This window comes from Silene latifolia, chromosome 2, assembly GCF_048544455.1.
Source record: "Silene latifolia isolate original U9 population chromosome 2, ASM4854445v1, whole genome shotgun sequence".
In the NCBI taxonomy this organism is placed as follows: Eukaryota; Viridiplantae; Streptophyta; class Magnoliopsida; order Caryophyllales; family Caryophyllaceae; genus Silene; species Silene latifolia.
In genome coordinates, this window is record NC_133527.1 from 193,268,717 (window position 1) to 193,281,305 (window position 12,589).

General features: G+C 33.7%; 1 protein-coding gene across 1 annotated transcript; it reads right to left on the reverse strand.

The window, feature by feature from the left end:
- Window positions 1–1,430: 1,430 nt before the first annotated feature.
- On the reverse strand, window positions 1,431–9,995 carry LOC141644108 (putative WRKY transcription factor 57). Its single transcript, XM_074453555.1, has 3 exons — window positions 9,463–9,995; window positions 4,855–4,998; window positions 1,431–2,169 (listed from the first exon to the last, which is right to left on the reverse strand). The coding sequence occupies exons 1-3, from the start codon at window positions 9,771–9,773 to the stop codon at window positions 1,746–1,748; spliced, it is 879 nt and encodes a 292-aa protein (XP_074309656.1). The 5' UTR covers window positions 9,774–9,995; the 3' UTR covers window positions 1,431–1,745.
- Between the last annotated feature and the right edge of the window lie 2,594 nt (window positions 9,996–12,589).

A 12,589-nucleotide genomic window follows, 5' to 3' on the forward strand; every position in this document is an offset into this window, starting at 1 on the left:
GAAAGTATTTTTCGCAATGAACGTTTTTATTTACAATTTAGAATTTTTATCAAAATATTTTTTTAATAATTTAGAATCAAATCAACGTAATTATTTAATGTAATTTTATAATAAAATTTATAAATTATAACTAATATTTACTGAGATTTATGCTGCATTTATTATGTTTATATTAAATGATTAACTGTAATTAATGCTTGTCATTAAGGCTGTCTGGGACACGTGGCGGATCCACAATGTTTCAACCCAGTTTTATATATATATAAGATAAGATATACACTAGTATAAAGTATTTAGTATAACACTAAAAATGTTTTTGAGCTTCATTTCAATTCCAATCAAACTTTTCAAATCTAGTTGACTTGTACCAATTGTATACAACTATGTCGGCATTGTTAAAGAAAATTTTGTACGGTCAATATGGACTTTATCCCAACAATTAATAACACAATCAAATTAAAGGAAGAAAGTGGGAAACAATCATACAAGCATGAAGCACCTAAAAATAAGGAGGAATTCTTCATATTTTTGAAGTTTGAACTAATAAAATGTTATGATTAGATTATAAAATGGCATCTAATGATGCTTCTCTATGAGGAAACAAACTAAGTAGTTCAAATCACCAAACAACAACCAAGTTTGGCCTACCATATCTCATCATTAGTCTATCCTCATCCTAGACCCAATCACCCAATAGTCATCCCACTATTTTTAATAGTATCTTCTCATCATGTCAATCAATTTTTTGATTGGTCAACAGGACGATCTTAGTTATATCGGGAGGAAGCTTGGTCCTCTTGATAATTAAAAGTTATGTACGTTTTTAATGGATAAATTATCATTCAGCCCCTCCTTGATTCAATTCGGTACAAGTATTATTCCCCTGCAAAATTAGGTGTTTAAGTCTTAACCCTTCTAATATTTATTATTTCAACATCCGTTATATCCATAGATGTTTTCTCTATCAATTAAATATACTCCGTATAAACTAACAATCTAGGCGCCATATCATCGACAAGATATGATTATGGTTTATACATATTTCAGATTTCAGAAAACTATACGTATTTTAACCATTTTTTAGTAAGAGAGATCCAATAACTATTAGAATGGTCAAAGTTATTTAATTTTGATCTCAAAAGTCAAACTAAAAGATAATAATGAAATGAAAAGAGTATATTGCATGTCATTGTTGCAACTTGCAACACCTTTTTTTTATAAAAAAAAAAAGGAAAAAAAAGATGCATTTTCATTAATTATGATGTACAATGACCTTATATTCCGAGTCTACCGTAAAAATCTTAATACTTCAAAAAAAATCAAATATGAGGATATCACAAGTTAGAACCTAAACATCACTAAGTATATATTTCTGCCAATTCAAGTTTGATTTCATAATTATAATTAAGATTACAATCGAACAAATGAAGGGAGAAAGATATGAGAAGTACTAGTAGTAGATGATTAATTAATCCGAGTTAATAAACAAATAATGAGGTAATTAAATTACATACAAGTGTGTGTCCATACAAGAGCGGATTCTCTATCTCATATTCTCATGCATCTTCGTGTTTCATCATATGCCCACTGCCTTTATATTCCGACACATATTATCATCTTCTTATATATGAGTACACATTTTTTTTAATCGTTAATGCTTACGTGTCAAATGAAGAAGAAGTGGATAGACATCATATCAGAAACACGAAAATAGGACAGAGAATCCCGCATTTTGTCACGATCGTCTAAGGATTTCGCATTCCGGGACGCACAATATCTCCAAGCAATCCTTCCCCACTACTATGAGTTTCTGGTTCATGAGCAACTAAAGGTGATTCTTTCCTTTCAGGACTTTGTATACTACTGACAGAAGAGCCTTGTAAATTACTAAAAGACCCTTGTGTAATAATATTATTAGCTGCATTATTGTTCTCTTGTGAAAAGGGCATTCCATGGTATAAAAGCCGGTGTGACGAAGACAATGGAGTCGAAAACTGACCAAGGAAGGAGGAGCTTTCATGCCCTATAAATCCACTATTTCTTGGAAAACCAATTGTGTGATGACAATGTTGCCCTTCATATGTTGTGATAACTATGCTAGGGTCTTCAAATGACCGTTCTACCCTTTTTTTGACCGTGCATTTGCTGTTTGTGCACCGGTAATAACTCCTGTAAAATCATAAAATTGCATAAAGAAGATGATGCAAGTATATTAGGCCGTATTAGGCCTTACATTTACAAAGCCCATATTATAGAGTACTGAGACTTGAACCCGTGACAATCACATAAAAATTTATAATGAAAATAATATATGTAGGTTTTTAAATAAATTAAGAAGAGTGTTTGACGTGATATACATGGTTTGCAGGCTATTACTTTACCCAATGTGAAATAAATGTTGTGACTGTAAATTTCACTCGTCATCTAAAAAAAGGTGATGAGAGTTACTCCCTCCACTTTTTAATATATGACGTTTTGCTTTTTCGAGGCGAGCCTTTGACTTTAATATTTACAACAAAATATTTGGTAAAAAATTATAAAAATTATACCATTAGATTACTTATGAAAAACTCTTTCATATGAGTATACATATCACTATATTTAAGCATATAATTTGAGAGATATTGAAGAGAGAAGTGTGTGTCTCGAAATGTGAGAAAGTCATATAAAGAAAAATAGAGGGAGTAGTATCGTATGAGTAATACCCTGTATAGGAGTATGCAACACCTACGCTAAAGTTAGTGATAATTAACATATTATTCGTGTTAAAATGATTTTATACCACACAATGATATTAATCATTTTAGCAATAATAATCCTATATATTCCGAGTAAGTGATAAATTTTATCTTTTTTGAATTTTTATATATTATGTTAATAATTTGACAAGTGTCCTATAAAAGACTTAGGGTAAGCTAAAAGAGAAAGGGGCCTTAGATAAGATCACATCAAAAACATTTGACTTGTATTCTTTACCTTGTTATTGCACATGGAGTCTTAGAAAAATGAATGTATGTGCATGAATTTCAGCTATCATTTATAATCTGACTTGATTTTGGTCGTTATTTCAGTTGAAGGAAGTTGACGTGCCACAAAACCATGCGTTTTTCTGTCTTTTTAAGGGCCATCTTGCTTCCTTAATCAATAATATTAGGGATCTCATGCATAATGATACTTCAACGATACTTGACTCAAAAAGCTAGGATTCCAGTTTCCAACCATAGGGTAAAAAAAAGTTTGACTAAAAAACTGAGAAGTTTTATCATTAAGGAGGTAATAGAAACCGTTTAATCCAACTTCATTTGCGTAAAAATATGTAGAAGTTTTATCATTAAAGATAAACGGAAATGCAAAGAAAACAAAACGCATATTTACGTAATTCACTTACGATATATTTATTAGCTACATCCAAAAGTAGGAGGGGAAGAGTTTTATTGATTGAGGAGCTACATACTTCAGAGTTCAAATTTAGAATAGTTATGTTATACGAGGTATATGCATAAGTGATAGAATGAAATTTAATGAGTTTATATAATATTTTCTAAGACCAATACAAACTCTCATCCTAATCGTTCGGATTAACAACCAATAACAAATTCAAGGCACTAATCCAACAGGATAACTTCACATTAATTATATCTATATGCTCCATCTAGTTTGGTCACCGTTCTTTATTTATAACCTCCTTAAAAAAACTAAAAGTAAATAATTGATTAAAATAAAAAATTGTATACACGTCTCTATGGCAATGTTATTTTCCTTAAAATATTAATTTGTACATTATTAGAAGAAAAACAAAATTAATTCTCTCCCTTTCTTTTTCCTTCTAACTCAATTTTATTAACTTAATAACAAAAAAGCATTAATTCCCTCTCTTTCTTTTTCCCTCTAAATCCTTATGTCCAAACACAAATAGGGTTAGTTTAATTTTTCTCCACTACTTAGTATAGGGAAGCTAAGGCATCATACCAGCATAGAATCTAATAATGTCTCATTTAAAAGTTTAATCTTGGCACTAACCTATATTATTAAGGCATGCACTTAAAAAAGCTAATCCTATATAAATTAACAAGATAAAGCCTATGCGCATGCTAATTAGCCTTCTTTTACCCACTATCTTTAAATACAAGTTCCTAACACAATTCAATTTCCCAAAATAGAAATGATTTGGATGTAAATCTAAACTTCATTTTCCCTCCCCTTTTACTCCATTTCCACATCTCCATCGCGATGTCTCACATCCATCTCCTATCTCATTCCCGAGTACTTTTATATCAAAACGATGCTTGATTAATCTCATATGATACAGATGTCAGCTAACTTAGCTGGTAAAGTCATGAAAGGTAATATACTAATATTCAAAACTTATGTTCAAATCACGTCAGCATCAAATTTACCCTTTTAGCTCCCGAGTACATAATACAAAACCTCTAAGATCGATGCATGGTCAAATGCCTAACAAATTATCATTTCTTGCATTAGTGGCGGAGTCAAGTTTTACAATTGAGGGGTGGGGGTGAAAAAGGAACGGCATAAGGTAGACTAGAATTTTTTTTGAAAATTTTAACTAAATATCGATGTTTTCAATTTTTAGCGAGGGCAAGCGCCCCTGCTAGTCCTCCCCTCGCCCCACTACTGTCCTTGCCAATGAATCTATGATCATTTGGCTATGTAGGAAACCTATCTAAGATTGATAAGTAGTTTGTGATGAACAAAATCAAGATGCAAATTAAAAAGATTATCTTAAATTATTTGTTGAACATCAATCAAAATAAAATAAAAGATTGTAATTGACGTCCAACCATTAAGACATGAAATGAAATGAAATTGGATAAAAAGTGTAAGAAAATAGACCTTGGAAAGGGACTGTTTTTCACAGCCTTCTGTCCATACTTGCGCCATCTATAACCATCTTCAAGATGATCAACTTCACTCTTTGTCATGAACGCAAATCGCGGTTGCCTTACTCGTTTTTGCGCCTTTTTCTTCACCTTTGTCCTGTCAAGAGCAGTCCCTTATTCACTTAGACATTATTATTCAATAGAGCGAAAATCCATCTATTATTCGTACAAAAACTTACATGAAACTGTTACTCATATACAAGTATAAAAGTATACAACCGTCTTATATCATTTTAATGCTTATAATCCAGAGCTGTTTAACTATATGTCGTTCTTAAATAAGACAATCTGATCGTATTTATATGAATATAAACAAGCACAATTCAATTAAATTCGCGAAAGTGGTAATTAAGCCCCTTAACTTTGTTCAATTATGAAATTAGGCCCCATAAGTTTCATTTGGAGCAATTAATAAACCCCTTAAGTTTCACCAAAAGTGAAATTCAACCCATTTTCTTAATTTTCACCAAATTCTTATATTAAAATCACTTTTAATACAATTTATCAAATATATATTTTTTTTAAATTTACAAAAAATTATATTTATATTAAATATTGAGATTTTTTTTTAAAAAAAAATTTGTAGTATATAGACAATTTATTATATATGCATGAATATTATATAAATTATAAACAATTTACTAAATATGTATGTAAAAGTGTTCTTCAATGACTAATAAATTATGTAGAAATTCGTAAAGTTGCAATTAGTAATTTTTAGTATTTAATAAATTATTTAATATTAATATAAAATGTTTTTAATTAAAATTCTTGTGAAAATTTTAAATATGGGGTTGGGGCTTGATTGCTCCAAATGAAATTTATGGGGCCTAATTTCACAATTAAACAAAGCTAAGGGCTTAATTACCTCTTTCGTGAAATTAAATATCAACGTAGTTTAGGATAATGTCCACAATCAGAGTTAATAACACATAAATTTCAATATCGATAAATAATAATCATGATAACAGTGGTGTAACCAGGACATAAATACTTAGCTAGGATGAATATGTAATGATATAAGCAAAACTCAAAAAAATTACAAAAATTCTAACTAAAAACTTCGAAATTTTCATTATTCAGGATCAAAGACCCTACTAACCTCCTAGCTCCACCAGCCATGATAATATCCATGATCATCTTCATTATTCATTCTACACCTCCAAGTTTACAATATAACATCGATTACGGAGTCCTAGTACTCTAGTGCTAGTAGTAAGCATTAAAGTGAGGGGCCATTTATATTTATTTTAAATTTACGGAGTAATCCATGTGTCCCCGTTATTTGTTTACCTTCACTTTAGGCACAACGACCAAGAAAAGTAGAGGGAGCTAATTATTGGATGATAAGTAGATCAAATTGAGCGTGAGGGATCAAATTATCTATCAAAGACATTCCCAAAATAGAAAGGTAAACAATTGACGGAAACAACCTCAAAATGGAATAGGTAAACAAATGACCGGGACGGAAGAAGTAATATTTAAATAAAAGCCAGTAAACTACGTACTACCCATATTAACTACTACGTTTTTCAGTCACTAGTCTGGTTGATTTAATTAAAATTGTACATTATAAATAAAATTGTACATTATGTCTGGTTGATTTAATTAAAATTGTACAACGTTGTAAATGTCAGAATTAAAAATTCAACTAACTTGATGTAATCTTGAGTAATGCAGCATGGAGGACAGAAGACTAGACTTGGAAACTATCTTTGGAATAAAATTACTACTAACATTTTACTACTTATGGACTGCTTCAATACAAATTTTACGTAGTACCTTGCAACAGTAATTTTTCTCAAAAAAGTAAAATAAAGATTTGAGTAATATATAGAGTACAAGCAATGAAATTCCAAAAGTGGGCGTAAGCATAATTCATTTCCCCATGGCTACTTTTTGCTTAAATTTTTACGTCCCAGTTATTTGTTTACTTTTTCTAAAATTTTATGAAGGGTGTTTTAATTAAATATAAATCATGTATATAAATATAGAAACAAAACACATTTCATCAAAAATGAGCAAAATAAAAGTATATGTATTTGGCTATAGCCAACTAGCATGTTTCCCTAAGCGACATAATTCCCAAAGAGTACCAGCTCTTTGGGAATCATGTCGACAAGACAAATAATTATGGTAAATAAAGCACATTTATCGTAGATTGCAAATTGTAGAATTGTAGAATCAAATCGGACTCTTTTAATTTACGTAATCTAATTTATTAACCACTTTAAGAAAAATTACATACTTTTAGACAACTTAGACCTTATTTTTTTCGGTTGAAAAGAGCTGAATTAAACTAAATTGAAATTAATGGAGTTGAACTAAACTGAATTGAACTGAATGACACTGAAGTGAACTAAAATAAGAGTTAATTTGCGAAGAGACGAGTTGAATTGAACTAAACTGGAGTTGATGAAGGTGGAACTGAATTGAACTAATTAAATAGAGGTGAAATTAAGTCTAAAAGAACAGGGCCTTATAGACCACCTACAAATGTAAACTTGAAACTTATCAAATGAAAGAATAAGTTTTAAACATGGACAAATTCAGATTTAAGAAGAGTTTCTTAAAACGAGTAAAATATTATAAATAACACAAAAAGTAGAATGGAGAGTGAAAGAACAAAATATTTAATTCAAATGTTCAAATGGGATAATATCTGACCTATTTTTATATTAAAATGGATACATCCGTTTTAAGGGAGATTAACCGTCTAACCCGAGAACAACCACTTGTGATAATAAGACCAAATGAAGATTCTAACATTATTAGCTTAAAATTAATGGACCACCCTAACATAAATAAAAATAAAAATAATAATAAAGCACGCACGTACCAGCTATACTAATTAAGAGATACCCACCAAATAGTAATGTATGATTAAAGCAAGATATAATGTTATGTATATATTCATCCAACACCTTACTCTAATTTAGCCCATCCATTTTAAAGACAACATTCAAATTATTATTCTTATATTTAGATACTCTTTCCATGTGCTCTATATATAATATCTTCCCTACCTTCCCAACATTACACTATTTGCTACATGCATGCATCTTTTTGTTTCTTCTTCTGGAAATCAATTTTTTTTCCCTTTGCTTTCACTTCCCTACCACTCATTTTACATTCCCACGGCCTCCTAAACCACTTGCATTTTTATTCCCCGAAACCGGTTTTGGGAAATTAGTAAGGTTGTGTGTATTTCACATTTTCACCCGTTATAATCATTATAGGCAGAAGTCTTTAAGATACTGTAATAATTCACTTTATGCTAAATTATGACAGCTAAAACCCAAATATTTGTTCCGGAGCTAACCAAAGATATAAAAATTGTACATTTTTAAATTTATCGATATTTTCAAACAGTTAATCTGCTAAGAGATAAATCTTATCGTAACATCAACTCAATTAAATTAAAATTACTTGTATGGAGTATAATCCTATATCCTCTCTATATAAATTCAAGACATTTTTAGTGTGTTGTAGTTGATCATCGAAATTTTTAGCAGACATAGCAAACGATTAATTGTGGTGATTTTCGTTTTAAAAAAGCAACTTAACTGGCAGAGCATTTTTCTTACAATCAGATACTCTCTCCAATTCATTTCGAAATGCTCTGCCAGATAGCTGATAGAGCATTTATGATTAAGCTTAAATTTGATAATTCAATACAAAAAATTTCTACGGAAATTTGATACAAGATTAAATTTCGTTTTTGAGAAAATTGTCATGATAGAAGTCAAGCTTTCTAGATCAAACATTTGTTACTCTCACATTACATGGAAGAGTTTGGGAAATTTAAAAGGTAGACACAAAAGTTTGAAAAAATCAATCCAAAAACTAAATTAACAATATTCCACGTTGACGTGAAATTGTACCACTCAATTTTTATGCGAAAATTACAAAACAATAAAATAATCAAGCCCGCAACTCACGCCATTCCCGCTGCTATTGCGGCGAAGTACTTTTCAAATCAATCCCCAAATTTTAAAAGTAAAAAAAAAATAATAATTAACACAATTTTCGCTGATCCCCAAAAATATACCCATATATTTTCGTGTATTCACTTTAACAAACCCCATTAATTCTGTAAAAAAAGTACTTTTAACCCTCTTTAAACAAAGATCATTTAAAATAATTATTTATTGATAATAATAAATGAGTAATGAACTAATAAAAATAAAAAGAATATTTAAACTGCACAATTAGTAATAGGAGTAAAAAACAATCAAAGATACAGGTTAAGACGGAAATATTCTGAACGATAGATTGCAATTTTGAAACCATTCCCTTGTATCATAGTCTCTCAACATAACTAAACATGTGTCTAGTGGTTTAGACGAAAGTATTAGTGGATATTAGATCGCAGGTTCGAACCCTGTCCCTTATATTATACTCCCTCCATCACAATAGAAAAGTTATGAGCTAGGTTCAAATCTCGTCAGCATGAAAACACCCTTGAAATTCCCTTTATACCCAAAAAAAATAAATAAAACTCAATTCACAAACAGGTTTATAATAAAAGAACATATGATGTACGATGTTTGCTACTCACGAAGTTTCGGCGACGGTGGTGGTGGAGGCGGCGGCTTTATCAGTGGTGGATTTATCCTCGGATGAGCTCGACGATGCATTAGACATCGTCGGTGCAGCCATAGCCGATGACGATGTGGGAGCATCGGAAGGCTGATAATCTTCCACGTCAGCTAAGTGGGGTCCAGGAGGAGCCAACTCGGTCGAGTCGTACGTCGTCGTCATCGCCGTCGTCCATGGGAACTCGGAGAGCATACTGTGATGTTGGTATGACCAGCTCATGTTGTCTGAGTCCGAGTCTGGGAGTGACCAACCAGAGTCCCCGGACTCCATCAGAGTAAAATCAAACCAAATCGTAGTTCTGATCGATTTATACAGAGAGAGAATATTAATAATAAGAAGAAGGAAATAAGAGAGAGAATTAGGGTTGTGTAAGTGAATTGAGGTAATAATAAAAATAATAAAAAAGGTGATGGGGGGAAAGGGAAAGGATATGGTGAAAGGAAGGGACGCGTAAAGGTGAACTTTTTCAAGGTTGAAAGGAGGGAAGGGTGGTGAATGCTGATGTGAGTGCTGTCAAATACTAATACATTTTTTTTAGAGAATTAATGGAGATCGATTATATAATTAAAAGTGGGACGGATTAAGATTTTAGAGGTAGCGTTATCGAGTGATACTGTTTTACTGAATTTTAATACTTATTTCAATGGTTTTATTCATGAGCACTTAGATCATTAGATTAAGGGTTATTTTTAGCTTCATCGGAGGTTTTGAGTTCAAATCCTTGAAATGTACCTATGTTTAAATTTATGATGGAGAACTTTACTGTCTTAATGGTTTTACCTGGCTCGAATCTGAACTAAATCAGATGACATATACCAAAAATATGTCAATATGTTGGACTGGCTATTCAGCCAACCGTAATCATTTTGGGGTTAAGGCTCTGATGTTATTGTTGTTTATGTTGGACCGACTATAAGTCTATAAGGATATTAAGATCGACATTATTTTTTTTTTTTGATGAAAACACCCAAAGGTGTTACTCTAACATTGAAATATCAAAACGTACAGCATTCTGAGCACTCGTCGGTAATACATTCGACCATTCCGTTCTACCAACAACCCTAGGATAAATATGAGCTAAACAATGCGCTACGCAGTTATTGACCCGACTAGTATGTGACCATAAAACAGACTCAAAATCATTACATAAAAGTAAAATATCATCCGTAACTTGTGAAAACATACTCCTCCCACTCCGCTTCCCCTTAAGTGACTCAATCAGCTGTAGACAATCGCTTTCCATCACAACCTTCCGCAGGCCTCTCGCTTTCGCTTCATTTAGGCCCTCCCACATCGCCACCGCCTCCGCAATACTCGGCTCCCAGTACTCCATTCGGACCGTTGCCAACCCCCACAACACCTCTCCTCCTTCCCCCTGCAGACAATTCCCGCGCTAGTCCTTTCTCCCTCTTTCGCTCCTGCATCCACATTTATCTTTACATATCCCCTCGGAGCCGCTTTCCACGCATCGACCTTCTCCCCATCCCCTCTTCGGCCTGTTTTACCACGGTTTCTCCACCCACTGTCCACAATCCCCTCCCCCTCACTTAGAACATCCTGAACCCGTCTACAAACCCTCTCGGGTTCCACCTCCATTTCATCAAAAACAATCTTGTTCCGATGTTTCCATATTGCCCAACACCCGACCATAAAAGTACCATACTACACTGCACTCATGTCTCTCCAACGCTCCTCCACCCAACACCGAATTCCACCCATTCGTTCCTCACCTTCCCACCGTAGCTCCAGCTGCTCCCACACCCATCTCGCCATCCTGCAATCTCTAAATAAATGTATACTAGACTCGTCAGACAAATTACACAAGGAACAAAGAGATGACTCACCTTTCACTCGAGAAGCGATGTTTGCCTTTGTTGCTAGCGCATCATTACACAGTTGCCAGAAGAAGAGTTTTACGCGTGGCCAAACCGGTACCTTCTAAAGTTTGTTCCATAACCATCTCGTATTCGTCGAATCCGACTGTTCCGCCATGTCTAACCAGTCTCCTGCCAACAAACGATAAGCAGACTTCTCTGTGAAGACCCCATCACGCTCTCCACTCCAATACCACCTATCTCTCGGCCTGTTCGGGCTCAACCGAATATTTGTGATTCGCTCTCGCTCAAAAGGCAGGAAAAGCATATTAATTCTCTCCACATCCCATGTCTGCTCACCCGTAATCAAACTCGCCACCAGCAGCTCTTCTTGACCAACCGGGCAAGGTGAGATTACCTTTCCCGACTGAGTACTTGGCACCCAAGCATCTCCCCAAACCCGGGTGTGATTCCCGTCCCCTATCCTCCGCCGCAAGCCCTTCACCAACACTCCACGCGCTTCCCAAATGCTACGCCACGCATAGCTGGGGTTATGCCCCAAATCCTCTCCAAGGAAGTCACTCCCCGAGTAGTACTTGGCCTTTATCATCCTCGCCCACAAACTATCCGGACAAGTCAACAACCTCCAAGCTTGTTTAGCTAGAAGAGCGAGATTAAATAATTTAAAGTCACGGAAACCCATACCCCCACTACCCTTCGGCTTACACAACTTCTTCCACGCAATCCAGAAAATACCTCTCTTACCCTCCTCATGGCCCCACTAGAACCGCGATATCATAGATCGAAGCTCGACATTATTGGTAGTACGTACTCCCTCTGTCCCGGTCATTTGTTGTCCTTTTTCATTTAGGGGTGTCTCAGTCAATTGTTGTCCTTTCTATTTTAAAAATGAACTTGATGAGCAATTTGATCATTCACACTCAATTTGGTCCACTTGTTATTTAGTAATTGGCCCTCTCCCTTTTTCTTGGTCTTTGTACCAAAACCAAAAAACAACAATTGACCGGGACGGAGGGAGTAGTACTTAGCGTTCATTCTATCATTATCCTTAGAAAAGATTTCAACTAATATAGCTAATAAAGTCACGAGTTAGGGGTGATACACGTGACCTGAGCTCAAAATCCGTCAGCAACATATTGCCCTCATAGCCCGTTTTACTCAAAAAAAAAAAAATATCCTTAAAAGACGGAAGATAAATATAGTAATGTCAACTTCACAATAGTACAGGTAAATTAAAGGATTTAATTAGAT